Raw genomic sequence first — 21,229 nt, 5'->3', positions numbered from 1 at the left:
AATAATTATGATATAATCTATAAACAAGTATATACTATACAAAAGGTTTTTATGTAAGACATGGTGGGAAGAATATAAATATAAATTAAGACAATTCATACTCTCCTGAAATTTACCACTTACTACACAGTATAATACTTAAATACTCAAGTAGAGCAAATACCTACAGAACTAAGGATCACCCAGCCTCAAGATTCTCCTTTCTTCATTTGAAAAAACACTGAGCATTTATTACTAAAACTGATTTCACTTTTAGACTGGGAAAATATCTAAAGAGGAAACCAACAAGGTCTTCCCCAATGACAAGCTATGAAACGAAGCTGAGAAAAACTGAGTGAAAATTTCAGAATATTCTCTCAGAAATGAAAAAAAGTAAAGTGAGAGAGGTGGGTGAGGTTGAATTTCCATTCACTGACTGAAGAGGAATAAGAAATTCAGCCCAGAGATCACTAAGTAAATGTACTGCCTTCACCATTTCTGTTACTTTTACACATTCCTCTATTACCTTTCATGGATTAATGCTATAGCTCTTAAAAGGAAAAACACTTATCTGCTTATCTTAGGGGTAGACAGGAAAAAGCAAGCTGTAGTACAACCCAAGACTGGCAGCCGGAAGTTCATAAGCTAAGTAGAGCAAAATAGTGATATGTAAGTCAGTCACCCTGAGTACATGGGAGCGCCTATAAAGCAAGGTTAGATCTATCTCTGGCAAGACAGCAGAGGATTCCACAGTGGTCGCTATAAAACCTTGTGAACATAAAAAAAAAAAAAAAAAACCCACTGAACTGTAAATTTTAAATGGGTGGACTGTACAGTATATGAACTATATCTCAGTAAAGCTGTTAAAAGAGAATGGAAAGGGACTTTCCTGGTGGCCAGTGGGAAAGAATCTGCCTTGCAATTCATGGGACACAAGTTCAATCCCTGGTCAGGGAACTAAGATCCCACATGTCACGAATAGCTAAGCCTGTGCGCCACACTACTGAGCCTGGGTGCCACAGCGAGAGAGTCCGTGTGCTGCGCGGAAAAGATCCCACACGGCGAGACGAAGATCCTGGGCGCCACAACTAAGACCCAGTGCAGTCAAATAAATAAACAAGCAAAAAAAACCTCCAGAATTGTGTAAACATAACTTTTAAAAAGAGGAGAGAATGGAAAGGTAAATATAAAAGTGGGTCTGTTCATGGTCCAAAGGTCCATGTGGACCCTCAACAGAAAATCACTCCTTTATTTACCACTCAACCAACTTCTACCTCTGCAGAAAAAAGTGTAATCACCTGCTGCTCTTCTGTTTTCCTCTCAAGTCTAGCAGCACGATCTTCTCCAATTTTGATGTTATCTCTGATAGCATTCAATTGCTTTTCAATTTCATTGACCTAAAAAGAAATTATACAGCAAATCACATGTAAGACTAACTATAACCAAGTATATTCTGCATATTACAAATATGTGTGAATAAGTAATTAGGTGAAATTACCACTGCCCAAGCCATTTCATGTTTCAGGTATTCCAGGTTGGTCTTCATTGTACTTAAGCCAGCAATATTTTGAAAACGTTCTTCTTTCTCCAAACACTGGCGCTTTAGTTCACTAAGTCGCTTTAAAAAAAAAAAAAGAATATATTTCTTACTAACACTGAAAAGACGGACTTTCTGTCAATATATTTCTTTTGAACACATTGCCTAAACAAGTACTGAAAAAGATCTGCTAGGCAATTACTTCTTTAATTAGAGCAGAAATAAAAATATTTTCATTTCTTTGGTATACGTATACTACATGCAATAGTTTCGTTAATTTCTGCACTCTAAAAATGGCTAGTCTTCAAATGAGGAAGAATGAAGGAATAAATGTTTCAAGGTCACACAAAAACTCAGTTTTCTCATTTTCTCTCAATTCCCTATCTGAGAGACAGACTGGGTGAAGTATACCACTAGATCCATTTTAATGCTACTGGAAAGGTCAAAAGGAATTTATTTCTAAAAATCAAATGTTGTATTTTTTCTCATCAAAGTTTTCTCTCAATAATTAATCAATAAAATTATCAAGCAAAAACTAACTACAGTGGTATATGAACAGCTTCTAAAGCTGCACACCTGACTAGAGAGTCTCTCTTCTCCATTCAGCTTCTGTGTTCAAAGAGGGACTTCCTGTGGATCTTGGGTGTTGCTCTACCCCAGTCACTTTCCCACTCTTCAGGATTATTCCGATCCATTATCGCGCTCCCCAGACCTCATACACCTGCCACCCTAATCCCTCACTCCTCCCTGACGCCTATTTTCACAGAATCCAGAAGCTGCAGAAAGCGGGTTCTTACAGCTTTCAACAACCTGATATGTAAACTGAAAAGCAGTCTTTTCCTCCAGCTAAAAAGGAAGCCCAGTCCCCACCTCTTATTTGGATCCTGACCACTCCCTCTTCTGCCTTCTCAGTTCAGTTCAGTCGCTCAGTCATGTCCGACTCTTTGTGACCCCATGGACAGCACCACGTCAGGCCTCCCTGTCCATCACCAACTCCCGGAGCCTACTCAAACTCATGTTCATCATGTTGGTGATGCCATCCAACCATCTCATCCTCTGTTGTCCCCTTCTCCTCCTGCCTTCAATCTTTCCCAGCATCAGGGTCTTTTCAAATGAGTTGGTTCTTCACATCAGGTGGCCAAAGGATTAGAGTTTCAGCTTCAGCATCAGTCCTTCCAATGAACATCCAGGACTGATCTCCTTTAGGATGGACTGGTTGGATCTCCTTGCAGTCCAAGGGACTCTCAAGAGTCTTCTCCAACACCACAGTTCAAAAGCATCAATTCTTCAGCACTTAGCTTTCTTTATAGTCCAACTCTCACATCCATACATGACTACTGGAAAAACCATAGCTTTGACTAGATGGACCTTTGTTGGCAAAGTAATGTCTCTGCTTTTTAATATGCTGTCTAGGTTGGTCATAGCTTTTCTTCCAAGGAGCAAGTGTCTTTTAATTTCTTGGTTGCCGTCACCATCTGCAGTGATTCTGGAGTCCAAAAAATAAAGTCTCTCACTGTTTCCATTGTTTTCCTCATATGCCTTCTCAGGAGGTCTAAATTAGTTGAGTCTTTATCCCATCTTTTCACCTTTTTCCCACTTATTCCTTTTCATTGACTCCTTTCCAGGATCACATTTAAATTTTTATCTTTTCCATTTACAAACAAACCCAGCAATATTCACCCCAAGGCACCACCTTTTTCTCTAAAAGTGGTTTCCCCTTTACATCTAAGTTTCATGAAAATTATCTCCAGTTCCTCCATTCTACCTGCTTTTCAGCCCCACAAATCTGGCTTTTGTTTTCATCACTACCCTCCATGCTCCATGTAACATTAGCCCAGACCATTTCAAAGCTCTTTTCCATATTACCATGGCCACTACTCTAACTTACCTTATCGTCATCATCTGTTTGGACAATAATACCTTCTTTATTGATCTATGTATATTCTCTCCTTAGAGCAGTTCACTCTCTTCTGTAGCAGAGTGATCTACTGAAAATATATATTCAATCAAGCCATCCACTTCCATGTGCTGTACTGCCTTTAAGTTTCAAAGCTCTTCCACAACCTAGCCTTTTAACTCTCATTCTTGTGTTCTTCACTCTAGACAACGTAGAATTCCTTCAGCTTTTTAAAAACACCACATGCTCTCTTGCCCAAAACTCCATCTGTGCTTATCTCCTGGAACACAATTCCTCACTCTCACCATCCTTTGTTATTACTCACCGTTCACTTTTTACCTGAGGCATTACTTACTTAATAACTACACCCCTCCCACTGCCCCTGACTTGCCCCCTGTTGCAAGTAACCTATTAAAACTAATCTTTAACTCCTCTAGGAGCACTCACCATGCTCAGTTATTTACCATGTGCTTTATGCTGCATAGTTAGGTACATGACCTCAAGAATCTTGTTACGTATTTACCATTACATGGCCGCGGACAAAGCACAATGCTAGAAGGCATGCGGTGGGAACTCGGTATTTGATGGCTGAATGACTTCCAGTTTCTAATCTTCATGTTCTATTTCTTTTCTATGACTTATTTTTATTTGTATCTCCCACTGAATCCTTTCCTGATCGCTTTTTTTTTTTAAATTTTTATTGAAGTATAGCTGATTTACAATGTTGCATTAGGTCACATTCTACTTAAAGGCTGATCCAGGGTTTATTTCGAGAATCTAGTACATTTAATTAGTCAGAAAAAAACTTCTTACAAAGTGCATATTATACATAAGAAACTCAGCTACATGATACAGGGACATAATTCTTAAAACTTCATAAACAAATTATTTTCAATTGCTGACGACAAAGTATACCGTGAAGAAAAGTGGGTATTTAAACATCAAGCTATTTAAAGCAAACAAATTTCTTCAAAGTCCTGATCTATTGTTTTTAAAATAATAGATGTTAATATATACTATGCATATTTGTCTGACTATCCATTTCCTTTCCCCAGTAATAACACTGATATTCAAAGAACATGTGCTAAATCAATTCTATGGCTTATAGCACCTCCTTGCACACAGTATCACATACCTCAGGTTTGAAGCAATAATGTAGGCATAAAAATAAATATACTCATCTTGACTTTATCAGTTTTCACTTGGTGAACCATATAACTATAAACCCAATTTTAAATATGCATTCCTCAAAAATTTGAAGTAAAAAGGTCAGTGTAACATCTAATAAATTTAACTTGGGTCAATCATTAATAAAATTCTGTCTCAAAAGAACTTACTATGAAGTTGTTGAAAGCAACCGACTGCATAAAACTGATTAAATGACAAAAGAACAAGATACAGAATCACGGAAAAACTGCTGGGACTTAAAGTACTGGATAAACAGCTGAAACATAAGGCGCTTAAAGAATGTTCACATTTACATTAATTCACATGTAATGAAGAGTCATCTATAATTATAAATGCATATTATGTTAAATACCAGCTTGAGGCTCCTGCTTATTTTCCCATCAAAAGAAATACAGTTTTTAAACTACTGCCCAGTGGGAATTAGTGACACGTTATTACGGAAGCAACTAGACACACAGCAAGGGATAAGTAGGTTAGATACTGCACTGCCCTCCAGTCTATGATTAAGATATGGACATACCCATTATTATAAAACAAAAAAAGCAAAGGCTAATAAATACCCTGAAGGTAAAAAACACACAAAAATGTTACTATTTTTATATAGGTACACATATATAGATACATCAGTGTATAATTTTACAATATCATTTACCTGGTATAAGAATTTGACTGATTTCAAAAAACAACTGCATTAAGTGCTTACAAACCTCTTCTCCTTGATTTATCTGCTCTTTGGTTCTTTCCTTTGTTTCCATAATGTATGAATAGTCTTCCTTCATTTGTTCAAGTTGGGTTGCTTTCATAAAGAACTAAATAAACAAGAAAAACATAATTAGGAGTTTGTAAACTTCCATGTAACTATGAAAAAAAAAAGAATTTGGTCTCTGAAAACTAAACACAAACACGAAAGAATACATTTTATTTCAAACTCCAAATTTACTTAAACTGCTATATTCAAACATACACGTTTACTTGCAAAATTTCTTAAAGCCTTGTGAAAGAAAACTCATCTGGTGTGAAGGTAATACCATTCTTCTCATTTTCACTGTTCTTCCATTCTTTAAGCAAATGTGAAAACAGAGAAAACATTTGTATCCTTGATCTCAATGCATCATAATTTTTTAGCATAGAAAACACCAAAACCATTCAAGTCACACTGCAAGGTATAGTAGTAGTCATATATTTTGTTGGCTTTTTAAAGAGTGCTAAATAATCTAATGTTCAAAAGTTATTATGTATGTATGGTCACTCATTCCTTTCTATTTCTACAAATATAAGTTTTAGAATTCACTCTTTCAGAATTAAAAGCCAAAAAAGTTATAGCAAGGATTTATCAGTAAAATTATACTTCCACCTTACTTAATTTTCTACATTAGTCATACAATATTACTTTAAATAATGGCTTAAAAAAAACTTGATGTTTACTATGTGACCAAGATTAATGTTCAGTATATACGCTTAATTTATAAATGCATTGTTTTTTGGGTAGGTATATGTTTATTTCGGTGCTTCTTACTTTGTACTTGTCTCCCTCATTTTTAGATTGCAAGAACTGCTTGCTCATCTCTTGTGTTAAAACAGAAACCGGATTATCTACCTGAAACAAACAAACAAAAGATTATCTTTAAATATTTCATTTTAATGTCTTAAAGAGAATTGAACTAAGATATCCATTACAAGATGCTGCCATCAGGAAGGCTAGGTACTAGCCAGAGGTTAGAGCATTAAATACACAAAAAGAAAATCTTATAAACTTTTAATGAAAAGAAACTATTTCAAAATTTCATGGTAGTGAAACAAATACTACACCTATGGCTGATTCATGTTGATGTATGGCAGAAACCAATACAACACTGTAAAACAATTACCCTCCAATTAAATACTACAGCCAAAATTAAATATTCTCCCATTATATAAAGGCATAAGAACTTTCTAAAAAAGTGTTTTTATTAGAAAGTTTTCATTCCTTCCACCTGTTTTATAGATACCACTCCTTTGCTACTGGTTAACCATCAGATTACACAGTTGGAAGTTCTCTAGCAGGTAAGTAGCTGACATGGGCTCTTATTTGGCTCTGTCTGAACATTCTATGTAATCTCAGGCAAGTTAATTACCTCCCTCCAACTAAATACAAAAAGTCCGACTCCGTTACTTCTCATCAGAACTAAAATGACAAGTATTGTTTGTTTTTTTGTATAGCAGTTCTTCAGATTTCTTATTTCCTGTTATTTCTTCACGAGGAATTAGGAATTTTTTTTTCTACTTGTTTCAAAAAGATTCACAGTCATTTCCCATTTATATCTTTGGTGTTAATTTGTGTAACTAAGTCATGTCTGACTTTTTTGTGAACCCCATGGACTGTAGCCACCAGGCTCCTCTGTCCATGGGATTTCCCTGGCAAGAATACTGGAGTGGGTTCCCAACAAAGTCTTGTATATGTAAGAAAATAATCTTGTTTGTACACACAGAATATGAAGGACCAGCAGAAATGAAAAAATGTGTAACTCCTTTATTTTACCATCTGTAAAATACTGATTGTACTTTATTTAGTATACTTTCTTTCAAGTAAGATTTTGGGTCTTTCCTTTCAAGATGATAAAAAAGATTTATGTGGTTATAAAGAAATCCCTACATATTACATTTTTCTCATTATATAGGTAGCTCAGGCTCTGACTGTCATCCTTTTTTTTTTTTTAAAACAAGGCCTGTGTTGGTATCTCAATTTCACACAGCATCTAATTTCTTAAAACTAAGACAATGGCCTATCTGGTATCTTAATTTCACACAGCAACTAATTTCTTAAAACTAAGCTTTGATGACAGCCATTTTATCACCAACTTTGGATTAACAGCTTCGCCAAAGTTCATGTTCTTTTTTCCACATCCTCTGAAATGGGGTTCCTAGTTTTTAGACTAGAGATTATTTAAAAATCTGGCAGCCTTATATGTCAAGACCCTGGAGTAAGCAAAAGGTAAGCACAAACAGGTAAACTTCAGAGAAAAAGTAAGAGGTATGATGGACAAATGCAATTGGGTACTTAAAGACATTAAACATCCTCCTTCCTCCTGACAATTCTAGGCCACAGCGTTTAATGGAAATACAATGTAAACGACACATACAATTAAGCTTTCTAGTAGCTACATTAAAAATACAGAAAGAGGTGAAATTAATGTTTGTAATATATTTTAAATCTAATGTATCTAAAATACCGTCATTTTAACACTCAATCTTGCCTGGAAAATGCCATGGGCAGAGGAGCCTGGCAGGCTACAATCTATGGGACAACAAAGGGACGGACACAACTGAGCGAGACTGAGCACAACATGCAGTCAGTGTGAAAACTCCTTTGCATTAAGTCTTCAACATCCAGCATGCATCATTTCACACTACAGCACCCCTCCATCTGGACTACCTACATTCTGAGTGCGCAATATCCATCCACACATGATTAGTGGTTACTGGATATTCAGTGTAGCTCTAGACCTTTCGCATTTTTGATCAATGAACTTGAATCTTTAGTTAACTGAATTGTGTAAGAATAGGAGTAAAGCAGTTATGATATTTTCAAACATTTCAGAAGAAAAGAAACATGTCTTTATATTCCCCAAGGAAGTGGGCACTTAAGAGAAAGAGACATGAGTCAGCTTTTCCCATTAACAACTTTTTAATAAATACAGTCAACTACAGGGGTCAGCAGCCTCAGGCAGAGATCATTTTCCCACCACTGCCCACTCAGGCACCTGCTGAAGGAACACCTGGTGGAGAGTGCACACAATGTGAGCATGCAGTGTGTTATGACACTGGATGCCCTTCAAGCTTCTCCCAACACCTGTGATTCCATAAACTCTAACTTTCGGTTCTGCTGACTTTGGTTAACAAACTGGCCTGTGTTCTACGCTGTATCTGCTTCCCCTCAGATTTCATTAATTATTTTTCTGAATCTGTGCTGCCCAATATGCAAGCTGCTAGCTACATTCAGCTTAAGTAAGAGACAATAAAACATGATTTCTCAGTCACACATTTCAGATGCTCGCGCAGCTAGTGGCCACCCCACTAGACATCAATAATACCCAATATCTATCATTCTATCATTACAGGAAGTTTTTCTGGACAACTTGTTCTAAACCAAACTGGGAAAGAGACCCAGACTCATAATTGCTTTTTCCCCTTGGTGTATAATCTTGGTGTTCTTAATCCTGGAGTAAGGCGAGGTGATACAGTGGATAGAGCATCAGAACTGAACAGAGTATCTGGGGCCCATCACAGGCTCTGCCAGTAACCACGCCTAGACAACTATAAGTGCACATTCATCCTTGCTGGCTCCCAGTTTCTCATCTACAGAATGAAGGGTCTGGATTAGATATTCCCCCCAAGATAATTCCAGGGCTAACGTTACTGGACTATCTGAGCCCCGTTTTCAAGTGCTCAAAGTATCTTAGCAGAATGGACTCAAATCGTATCCACCTGTAGTTATGATGAAATAACTCCAAAATATATAAAGAAATGTTTTCTTTATCTTCTAGAATAAATTTCCTTTCTACCAAAGAAACTTAGCAACCAAGTTTAGGAAACTATGAAGCTATTCTGACTTGGACAACAGAAAGCCAAGAAACTTTCTTAAATACATTTTATTAACATAAATTTTAGCATATATTTCTTTTTTTTTCTTTCATTTAAATTTATTTTTTTTTCTTTTTTCTTTTTTTTTTTTATTTTTATTAGTTGGAGGCTAATTACTTTACATCATTACAGTAGTTTTTGTTATACATTGAAATGAATTAGCCACGGATTTACATGTATTCCCCATCCCAGTCCCCCCTCCCACCTCCCTCTCCACCCGATCCCTCTGGGTCTTCCCAGTGCACTAGGCCCGAGCACTTGTCTCATGTACCCAACCTGGGCTGGTTATCTGTTTCACTATAGATAATATACATGTTTCAATGCTGTTCTCCTGAAACATCCCACCCTCGCCTTCTCCCAGAGTCCACAAGTCTGTTCTATACATCTGAGTCTCTTTTTCTGTTTTGCATATAGGGTTATCGTTACCATCTTTCTAAAGTCCATATATATGTGTTAGTATACTGTAATGGTCTTTATCTTTCTGGCTTACTTCGCTCTGTATAATGGGCTCCAGTTTCATCCATCTCATTAGAACTGATTCAAATGAATTCTTTTTAATGGCTGAGTAATGTTCCATGGTGTATATGTACCACAGCTTCCTCATCCATTTGTCTGCTGATGGGCATCTGGGTTGCTTCCATGTCCTGGCTATTATAAACAGTGCTGCGATGAACATTGGGGTGCATGTGTCTCTTTCAGATCTGGTTTCCTTGGTGTGTATGCCCAGAAGTGGGATTGCTGGGTCATATGGCAGTTCTATTTCCAGCTTTTTAAGAAATCTCCACACTGTTTTCCATAGTGGCTGTACTAATTTGCATTCCCACCAACAGTGTAAGAGGGTTCCCTTTTCTCCACACCCTCTCCAGCATTTATTGCTTGTAGACTTTTGGATAGCAGCCATCCTGACTGGTGTATAATGGTACCTCATTGTGGTTTTGATTTGCATTTCTCTGATAATGAGTGATGTTGAGCATCTTTTCATGTGTTTGTTAGCCATCTGTATGTCTTCCTTGGAGAAGTGTCTGTTGAGTTCTTTGGCCCATTTTTTGATTGGGTCATTTATTTTTCTGGAGTTGAGCTGGAGGAGTTGCTTGTATATTTTTGAGATTAATCCTTTGTCTGTTGCTTCGTTTGCTATTATTTTCTCCCAATCTGAGGGCTGTCTTTTCACCTTGCTTATAGTTTCCTTTGTTGTGCAAAAGCTTTTAAGTTTCATTAGGTCCCATTTGTTTATTTTTGCTTTTATTTCTGAAATTCTGGGATGTGGGTCATAGAGGATCCTGCTGTGATTTATGTCGGAGAGTGTTTTGCCTATGTTCTCCTCTAGGAGTTTGATAGTTTCTGGTCTTACATTTAGATCTTTAATCCATTTTGAGTTTATTTTTGTGTATGGTGTTAGAAAGTGTTCTAGTTTCATTCTTTTACAGGTGGTTGACCAGTTTTCCCAGCACCACTTGTTAAAGAGGTTATCTTTTTTCCATTGTATATCCTTGCCTCCTTTGTCGAAGATAAGGTGACCATAGGTATGCGGATTTATCTCTGGGCTTTCTATTCTGTTCCATTGATCTATATTTCTGTCTTTGTGCCAGTACCATACTGTCTTGATGACTGTGGCTTTGTAGTAGAGTCTGAAGTCAGGCAGGTTGATTCCTCCAGTTCCATTCTTCTTTCTCAGGATTACTTTGGCTATTCGAGGTTTTTTGTATTTCCATACAAATTGTGAAATTATTTGTTCTAGTTCTGTGAAAAATACTGTTGGTAGTTTGATAGGGATTGCATTGAATCTATAGATTACTTTGGGTAGTATAGCCATTTTGACAATATTGATTCTTCCAATCCATGAACACGGTATATTTCTCCATCTGCTTGTGTCCTCTTTGATTTCTTTCATCAGTGTTTTATAGTTTTCTATGTATAGGTCTTTTGTTTCTTTAGGTAGATGTACTCCTAAGTATTTTATTCTTTTTGTTGCAATGGTGAATGGTATTGTTTCCTTAATTTCTCTTTCTGTTTTCTCATTGTTAGTGTATAGGAATGCAAGAGATTTCTGTGTGTTAATTTTATATCCTGCAACTTGACTGTATTCGTTGATTAGCTCTAGTAATTTTCTGGTAGAGTCTTTAGGGTTTTCTATGTAGAGGATCATGTCATCTGCAAACAGCGAGAGTTTCACTTCTTCTTTTCCTATCTGGATTCCTTTTACTTCTTTTTCTGCCCTGATTGCTGTGGCCAAAACCTCCAAAACTATGTTGAATAGTAGTGGTGAGAGTGGGCACCCTTGTCTTGTTCCTGATTTCAGGGGAAATGCTTTCAATTTTTCACCATTGAGGGTGATGCTTGCTGTGGGTTTGTCATATATAGCTTTTATTATGTTGAGGTATGTTCCTTCTATTCCTGCTTTCTGGAGAGTTTTAATCATAAATGGATGTTGAATTTTGTCAAAGGCTTTTTCTGCATCTATTGAGATAATCATATGGTTTTTATCTTTCAATTTGTTAATGTGGTGTATTACATTGATTGATTTGCGGATATTAAAGAATCCTTGCATTCCTGGGATAAAGCCCACTTGGTCATGATGAATGATTTTTTTAATATGTTGTTGGATTCTGTTTGCTAGAATTTTGTTAAGGATTTTTGCATCTATGTTCATCAGTGATATTGGCCTGTAGTTTTCTTTTTTTGTGGCATCTTTGTCTGGTTTTGGAATTAGGGTGATGGTGGCCTCATAGAATGAGTTTGGAAGTTTACCTTCTTCTGCAATTTTCTGGAAGAGTTTGAGTAAGACAGGTGTTAGCTCTTCTCTAAATTTTTGGTAGAATTCAGCTCTGAAGCCATCTGGTCCTGGGCTTTTGTTTCCTGGAAGATTTCTGATTACAGTTTCGATTTCCTTGCTTGTGATCGTTTTGTTAAGATCTTCTATTTCTTCCTGGTTCAGTTTTGGAAAGTTATACTTCTCTAAGAACTTGTCCATTTCTTCCAAGTTGTCCATTTTATTGGCATAGAGCTGCTGGTAGTAGTCTCTTATGATCCTTTGTATTTCAGTGTTGTCTGTTGTGATCTCTCCATTTTCATTTCTAATTTTGTTAATTTGGTTCTTCTCCCTTTGTTTCTTAATGAGTCTTGCTAATGGTTTGTCAATTTTGTTAATTTTTTCAAAAAACCAGCTTTTAGCTTTGTTAATTTTTGCTATGGTCTCTTTAGTTTCTTTTGCATTTATTTCTGCCCTAATTTTTAAGATTTCTTTCCTTCTACTAACCCTGGGGTTCTTCATTTCTTCTTCCTCTAGTTGCTTTAGGTGTAGAGTTAGGTTATTTATTTGACGTTTTTCTTGTTTCTTGAGGTAGGCCTGTAATGCTATGAATCTTCCCCTTAGCACTGCTTTTACAGTGTCCCATAGGTTTTGGGTTGTTGTGTTATCATTTTCATTCATTTCTATGCATATTTTGATTTCTTTTTTGATTTCTTCTATGATTTGTTGGTTATTCAGAAGCGTGTTGTTTAGCCTCCATATGTTTGAATTTTTAATAATTTTTTTCCTGTAACTGAGATCTAATCTTACTGCACTGTGGTCAGAAAAGCTGACCGGAATGATTTCAATCTTTTTGAATTTACCAAGACTAGATTTATGGCCCAGGATGTGATCTATTCTGGAGAAGGTTCCGTGTGCACTTGAGCTCAAATTGCAGAGGAGTATTGCAGCGACTAGCAGTCTGTATCCATTTCGACACTCCTCTTCAGGGTGAGATGGGCCAGGTGTGGCTAGCTGGGGGCTCTTTGAGCCTGGATTGGGAGGGGGTGGTGTGACTGGAGAAAGAGGCCGCAGTAACTTGGTGACATTCTGCTCCATCAGATAGCGAGACTTCCATTTCTTTAACGGGCTCAACAAGTCTGCATTGTCTTTGCAGATACTAGAATTACTGTTCTCATTACTTTGGTATAGGTGCTGAGTTCTAGTCTCTTGGGGTACAGATGATGTTTGGGTCATCCCTTCTTCCAAGGCTTGCTTTATCCAGCGCTTTTTACAGGAGCTGAATGTGCCATCAGGCAGAAGTGGCCTTCGACGCCTCTCAGGGATAAAGGGTGAGCCAAAGCGAATGTAGTGTTTGGGGGTGGTGCAAATTAACGGGGAATGGATAAGACCAGGTAACATGTTCAGGATCGTTGCCAGTACGGTTGGGTCCGTGGTGATACGTAAAGGGCACTCAACAGGACATTCTTGCTTCTCAGCTTTGTCATTCAACCATTCTGTAACTAGATACTTTTTGGTTTTGGGGTATTTAGATGCAGCACGGTTGACATGGGATCCAGTAACTGATACCACCGTTGGGTCAGACCCTGTTAATTGCCTGTTTTCTCCTGAACTGTCTACATTTCCAGCTTCAGTAGGAGTTACTGAGCTGTTATTTCCCCCTTCTTCCAAGGCAGCTTGTGACAACTCTGCCTGCTGTGCAATGGCCTGCTTTTGACGCTTTAGTCTTTGGGCTGAACTGGTCCGGTACCGAGAAATTCGACTCTTCGGTCGGGGCCTAGAAGGCTTTGCTGGAGGTGGTTTGGGGACTGGTTTTTCTGCAGCAACATCTCCTGCTTGGGAAGACCGCCGGGTGTTCACTCCAACACTCTGTGGGTTGCTTGTGATGGCAATATTTGAAGCAGGGTTGCTAACTTCAGGTTCAGGGGCTTCAGTTTTTGTTTCCTCTCCCAAAGGAGTCTCTGAGGTGGTGGCAGCAATCTCTATGTCAGAACTGCTTTGTTCCAAAGGCTGATCCCGCCGCTTCTTTCTTTTCTCTAAGTTTTCAAAAGCATGCATGATGGCTTCAACCTTTCTATCTTCCCGGGTCCTCCTGCTATGAGCTGAGTTCTCCTGATCATCTGCAATCTCTTCTTTCTCCTCTTCTGCTTTTTCTTCTGGATTGTCTATTTCCTCATGGTCACTGGATACAGTTACTTTCTCAGGAACTTGCTCTGGTTGCTGGCTGTTATCCTCTTCAGGGGCCTCATTCTGCTGCTCCATCTCTAGCTCTTTCCGTCGTGCTTTTCTACGTCTTGTCTCTGCTCCGATGGTAGGTAGGCTTGGAGGAGGCGGGAGCGGTGGTTCTGCAGCATTGGGATTCCTTTTTTGTATAGGGCAATTCCGGTTCCCCTTGTGACATGCACAGTCCACTTTATAATTACAGTTACTGTACTCATAATCAAATGCTATGGTGACCTCAGCATCCTTGGTGATAGCAGACACAGCATAGATACAGAGATGAATCATCCCATCTGCAATCATGTGTCGCACCTCTGCATTTGGTGTACATGATCTTCTGATGAATCGAGCATCATTACCGAAAGTACGTGCATCCACACACATCTCTACACCATTGAATTTTGAGTAGAAGAGCACAAAGGGGTATGGTTTTTTGAAGAAATGCCCATTGACTTCAAATTGTTGCCGTAACATGACTTTGCCTCGATACTCTATTATAAGAGTGTCCAAAGCCAAATCTCTTGCAGCCCTCAGGATCTTCCGGTGCTTCTGAACACGAGTGACTCTTCCCAGTTGTAGCTGCATTTGGGACCCAATAACTGTATTATTACAGGCCAATTCAGTCTTATTAATAGTGTCTAAAATAGCAGGTTTGCCCACAAACTCCTTGTTAGAGTGTAGATGTTGTTCAAGGGCGTTCTGTACATCTGCACTGTACTGATTAGTGAAGGCTTCTTCATACTGATCAGTCCATAGTCTTATCTGATTTTCCCATCCCTCAGTTGTATTCTCATCTAAATTCTGTGCCTCAGAAGGAGAATTCTTGATTTTCTTCGTCTTTGGTGCTGCACGACCCTTTTCTGGACTCTTTTTCCGCTTCTTGGGTTTGGTTCTTCTAACAGTTAAGGTGATGCTTGTAGGTGTGTGCTGTGTTGCTGTATACAACACAGTGGAAGGAGAAAGCTCCTCATCCCAGCTTTCTGTTGCACTGCTATCCCCACCTGATATGTTGTCCTGCTTCCGCCTATCAAGTCTAATAACCTTCCCCCTGCTCATTCCCCTGCACTTGTCACAGTTGAGAAGGAAGCCATCCTGAGAAAGACCACAAGGACACCAGGAAGGAACAGTCTCTCCTTCAGAGTTCGGGCTGTCTCCACAGCGTTCCTCTACAGGCGACGGCAGGCCATTCAGGTCAGAACGAGGGATGATCGTCTGGACAGGGGGAGAAGCAGGAGGTGTCGGAGGAGGAGGGGCTCCGTAATTATGATCAGCATAAGGCAGTCCTCGACACCCATGCCTCTGAGTGGTCCCATAATTATGAGTGGAATACACGCTCTTCTCATTAACTGCTGGACTAGCCTCCACAGATTCAGGGCTCACTCAAGAAGTGGCTGTGGGATCAAGAGTCTGAACTGGACCTGAACATATTCAAAACACCAGGATTTTTCCAGCCCAGACCCTAATCCCTGGTACTGCCTGGAATAGACTTGGCTTCTGGGGGTGTGCTGCCCCCTAGGCCCCTTGGGTCTCTTTCGCTGGACTTTCACATCCTGGTGTAGTGCCACTTCGTCTTGAAAGGTAGGGGGCTTCCACTTCCTTTTCTGATCCAGCAGCCATATCTGAGTAGGATGTATCTGGTGTGGTGACTCCCAGAGGGATTGCAATGCTCATGACGTCCAACACAGCAGAGAGTGGAAATCACGGGGTCCAATTATTGGAGACTGGCCACTCTGAGAGTGGGGGTGAGCTGCAGAGCCTCAACCAACATGTTATGGACATGAGGAATCCTTGTCCCAGGCCTGGGCCCGGGCTGCGGCGCACGGCACTCCGGAGAGGCAGCAGGACTCGAGTTAGGCCCAACGCGGCGCCACGGCGTTTCCTGGCCGGGAATGGCCCGTGCCCGTGAGGTGGGTCTTAGCATATATTTCTATAGACAAGATATTCTTATGTGTTCTATCAAATTAAAGATGTTATGTCTTGAAGGTCCTGATGAATTAGGAAGTTTTAAGGAAGCTTACTAACAACAGTTAAATATATTTTTCCTGTGGTCAATTTACTCATATGAGGCCATTTAAATTCTTTCTATACCACAAATGAAATCACACAAAAAAGTAGCTAGCTGTATTTATTAATCTGAAACACAGATTTAGCAATTACCTGAATGTTAAAATGATCAAGAATTCCAATCAGTTCTTCTTTCTTAGTAGAAACCACGGCACCTGGTTATGAGAAACACAAAATGATCAGACTGTTTTTAGGGCAGTAATACATTTTTTAAAATGAGCAATTATTTATAAATATAAACTTTTCCTGAAGTCATTAAGAAAGGTATGTTGAATGCACACACATCTGAACGAACTGAGGCAACACACGTCATGACACAAGTACAGAGGAGGCAGAAGCAAAGTTGTAGTGACAGTGTTTCTCTACTTTTCAGAGCGAAACATTTGCTTTTTTCTTCTCATCTATCTCCTTATACCCCCCTCCTCTTCCTTTATGCCCTTTTCCACCTTTCACTAATCTTCTCTTTCCACATGCGATAGTAACTATAAGGGTGAAAGAAGGTCAAAATGGCATATCACAGACTGTTTCAAACTGACCCAAATTCTGCTAGTCACACTTTTGCTGTAGAATCCCTTGTGGTAATATAACAATGTGTAATACATGTATGTATGTATGTATGTATGTATACATCCATGTGCATATACACATATATGCAACCAACCAATCCTCTTACAAGAAGGAAGTTTCAAGAGATGAGACATATCCTTCCAGTGATACCAGCACAATCAATGACCTCTTTTTAATTGGGTGTTTACTACGAGTTCTCCAAAATAAAAGAGAAATTCATAACAAACCTGTTGCACTCTTCAGTTTGTAAGATCGACTTCCATCCATGCTGATGTGCTGTTGCACAACTATAGAATCGCCGTACACATTTCCTCTGTAGGCATCATCCCCTCTGTTCCTTAATGTTATTGAGATATCTGCTGAGCTAAAGCAATAAGGTTAAACTAAGTCACAGGAAGGTACAGGGCAACTGTAACAGCAACTTATAGTAATTTTCAAAAGCTCCAGTGATTTGGCTAATTCATTGGAAAAGTAGCTTTATACCAGCAGTTGATGGCTGAGAGGCTACTACAGAATATAATACTAAAGATACCATACAACAAAGATGAGAAGAGAAACTTTATAACAAAATAACTGACTATGCTATCCACAACAGAAATACATTTTCACAAAATCCATTTAAGTTTTGGTTGCTTCATGCCATGTAGATAAGTTACACATTTTCCTATCTGCAATGTATAATCAATATTATACAGCCTGGATAGTAATATTGCATATCAATATCATGCTAAATCACATAATAAAGCATCATCCTGACAGCAGGCATCTTAAGAATGATAAAGTAAGAATTAAGGTGAAATAATATATTTTCTAAGAAGATGAGAATTAAAGGAAAAAATTTTGATTCTTCTATTACTTACACAACAACAAAAAAGGCTAAAGTATTTGATATCAAGAAAGGTAAACTAAATCTCAAAATTTCCTAAGGTTTTATTAGTATTACAAAAGAATTATTTTCAAAGTTTATGAAGCATTTATAGCCATGTATATTTTAACATATTATGGGAGAGGAGAGAATCAATCTCTTGTTTTTCTACTCTAAATTCTGTTACAATAAACCTTGGGAGAAAACTTTTTAAAAAGTTAATGAAGGGCATTAATAAATAAATATAATTTCCTCAAACATAAAAGCAGATAATATTTTCTCTGGTTAAAATGAGTATCTGCCAAAAATGCTCAAGTCCTTTAATGTAAATCTGCTTTTGGTAATTAAAGGCTATATTAAACAGAACAAACTTGTTTTCATGAATTTGTAGTCAAACTCCAAAACTGCTTCCATTTGCAGGAAATACAGGTAAAAAATACTCAAGATGAATTTCACTGTGAACTGGTAATTAGTAGACATCCTGAAGGAGCTCAGTTCTTGTTCCCCTGTACATGTGTGCAGGGAAGGGCTCTCACAGACAGAGGGCTCAGCAGCCCCCAACCCTCCCCACAGGGACTGAGCTAAATACAGAAGACAATGCTAATGTGTGTGTGGATTCAGTCGCTCAGTCGTGTCCGACTCTTTGTGACCCCATGATCTGTAGCCTGCCAGGCTCCTCTGTTCATGGGACTTTCCCAGGCAAGAATACTGGAGTGGGTTGCCATTTCCTCTTTCAGGGGATATTCCCAACCCAGGAATTGAACTCACGTCTCTTGCATTGACAGGAAGATTGTTTACCACTGCGCCACTTGGGAAGCATATAGAAAGTGGATGATAACTGAGCCAGATACTCTTGTTTAAAATTCAAATTAAGAAAAATTAGTAAAGCTCAAGTACAGTCTGTAGTTTAGTTAATAATAATATACCAATGTTAACCAAATAGTACTTTGATAAAAGTACCTCAGGTATACAAGATGTCAACATTAAAGAAAATTGGGTAAAGGCTATAAGGAAACTGTACTAGCTTTGCAACACTTGTGTAAATCTAAAATTATTTCAAAATCACAAGTTTTAAAAACAAACTCAAATTCAGACTCAATCAAATGTTAAGGTGGTAATTCCTTGGAGCTACAAAGTTCTGAGGGCTCTGGGACTAGAGAGATCAATTTGGGGCATTATGTTCTGACAAGTATAAAGTCTGCAGAGACTACAGAGGAAAGCAGAACACAGAACAGTTAAGCTCTTGGGAAACCACCTGGACAGAGAGCGACACTGAATCATAGATACTGGCCATGAATCAGAGACAGAGAGAACCAAGAGCAGGTCCTTTCATGGGCAGCCCCACACACATGCCTCAACAAGGATACAGAATAGCAAAGAAAGTCACACAACTGCACGCCTGTCAGAAGAGGGAAGGCAGGAGGGCACAGCACAGAAGAGAAGGCCACTCAGCCTGGATGGGAGGGGAGTTTGGGGGAGAACGGATACATGTATAAGTATGGTGACAGGTGAATGTCCGGCTTGTAGAGGCTTGGATTTAAAATACAACACCTGTCTGAAGTCTGGACCCTTCCTCTCCCCACAAAGGATTACACTCTCACAGAAAGGATAAGTTAGAACTTTTTCCACATAGCAGTAAGAAAAGATAACAAGGTTGAGAGAACGAATTTATAGTTACCAGGGGGGAAGGGTGGGGGAAAGAGATAGTTAGGGACATGTAGACACTGCTATATTTAAAATGGATAACCAACAAGGACCTACGGTACAGCATGGGGAATTCTGCTCAACGTGATGTGGCACCTGGACGGCAGAGGAGTTTGGGGAGAATGGACACGTATATGCATGGCTGAGTCACTCTGCTGCGCACCTGAAACTACCACAACATCGTTAATCAGCTATACTTCAATACAAAATAAACCGTTTAAAAAAAGTGCAGCCATTGAGGAGACGGAGGGAGGTAGTGGAAATGAAGAGCTGTAAGCATAAGCCTGACGAAGGAAGGAAGACACAGATCCAGAAACAAAGACACAAAGAGCCAGAGACACAGAACAGAAAGACCCAGAGAGCGATGATCTTTGGTTCTGAGTCTCTCAGTTCCAGTCACTCCTGATCCAATTATGCTTCCTCCCTGCAGCTTCCAAGATATATATCCTGCATCTTTATGATCTATCTCTTCTCGAGATACCCTGAGTGGCTTGGGGTGTGTACGTTTTTAATCAGAAATAGCAATATCTAACTAAGACGGACATGCTCCTGAAAAATTCTAATTAATGAGCTTTTAAAGCTCTCTGCGGTGATTCTAATGAACAGTCAAGGTTGAAAACTATCAGCTAAAGTCTATGATAGGGGAAGGGGATCTGGTTTACAACATGGAGCCAAATATTTGTACCTCATGAAAACATTTTTAAAAATAAAGTCACACCTCCTTTGATTTGCAGACACCAACTTTATTTTCCTTCTGAGCCACTCCTTGCATTTGAAAGCTATTTTTACTATTGTGAGAGCTTCGGAGACACTGATATCCTACTACCATATGAATTCACAAGAAAGGCAAGTTATTTAAAAACATTTAAGGCTTACAAAAAATACCCCTCATAACAACTGCTGAGAAAACCTATATAAGGAGACAGGATACCTGCGCTGGGACTGACTGCTGTCTCCCCACCTACTAACGTGGCTGGTGTGAAATGTGGGTCAAGAGACATAGAGCCCAGTGTCTGTCACAGAGAGACCCTTCAGTGAGAAGAGGAATGATCACAGAGCTCCTCCAGAATGACAGCACATGCACACACACACGCATACGCAGTGCCGCCCTAAGGCTGTGGCTTCATTTTTTTTTTTTTTGGATCCAAAACATACTTTTTATTTATCGTCATGAAGATTTTTACATATTTAAAACTCAAACTATACACTTTTGACAAGTGTAATTTATGACAATGTTACAATAAAGCTGTTTTTGACAAAAACTATTTTCTCATATAAGATGTCACTCCCACAAAGAAGTCACTGAAGTTCCTGTCAAAATTAGAATTTCTAGGGGTTTCGGTTCAAGATGGCGACAGGATCCCAAACTGACCTTCTACAACACACTGAATCTATAGCTATGCATCGAACAACTTTCTCGGGATAAAAATAACTAAAAACTAGCTGAGCAAGTCCTATACATGGGATGAAGGAGAGAAGGCCCACGTCAAAGTGGGCAGAAGAGAATGGGACACAATGTGGCCATAAAATATGAGAACAAGGCAAATACAGCTTTATTAGACATTTACCTTTTGATGCTGTAGCAATGAGGGACTGTGAAAGTAATTAATAAATAAAAGTCACAGAAAATCCCCAATGATAAGAAAAGATGCAAGTGGCTTAAAACAGAAAAAGAAAGGGACAACTGTGAAAGAGGAAAAATGTAAGAGGCTACCATTTTCAAACCCAGAACAACAGATGGCACACATCTCTGGTCCTGGTAAGAAGGGAAACCTGAAGTTTTTTTTTTTTTTACTTTTGTGTGCTTCTCCACATATATGTCTTATCTTATACAACTGC

At 38.8% G+C, this 21,229-nt stretch overlaps 1 protein-coding gene and 1 pseudogene across 1 annotated transcript in view; both read right to left on the bottom strand.

The window, feature by feature from the left end:
• The window catches only part of SMC6 (structural maintenance of chromosomes 6), a 75,315-nt gene that overhangs the window by 34,971 nt on the left and 19,115 nt on the right, over positions 1 to 21,229 (bottom strand). The window contains exons 5-10 of the mRNA XM_020910120.2: positions 17,049 to 17,185; positions 16,348 to 16,409; positions 6,118 to 6,198; positions 5,309 to 5,410; positions 1,478 to 1,597; positions 1,278 to 1,376 (exon numbers count right to left, since the gene is read on the bottom strand). Of these exons, the coding sequence (XP_020765779.2) occupies positions 1,278 to 1,376; positions 1,478 to 1,597; positions 5,309 to 5,410; positions 6,118 to 6,198; positions 16,348 to 16,409; positions 17,049 to 17,185 (601 nt within the window). The remainder of the gene's footprint in view (positions 1 to 1,277; positions 1,377 to 1,477; positions 1,598 to 5,308; positions 5,411 to 6,117; positions 6,199 to 16,347; positions 16,410 to 17,048; positions 17,186 to 21,229) is intronic.
• LOC139031497 (histone-lysine N-methyltransferase SETD5 pseudogene) lies at positions 7,732 to 15,563 on the bottom strand (annotated as a pseudogene).

Source organism: Odocoileus virginianus, chromosome 2, assembly GCF_023699985.2.
Source record: "Odocoileus virginianus isolate 20LAN1187 ecotype Illinois chromosome 2, Ovbor_1.2, whole genome shotgun sequence".
Taxonomy (NCBI): Eukaryota; Metazoa; Chordata; class Mammalia; order Artiodactyla; family Cervidae; genus Odocoileus; species Odocoileus virginianus.
The sequence above is the reverse complement of the archived record's forward strand: the minus strand, read 5'-3'. Positions and strand labels throughout refer to the sequence as shown.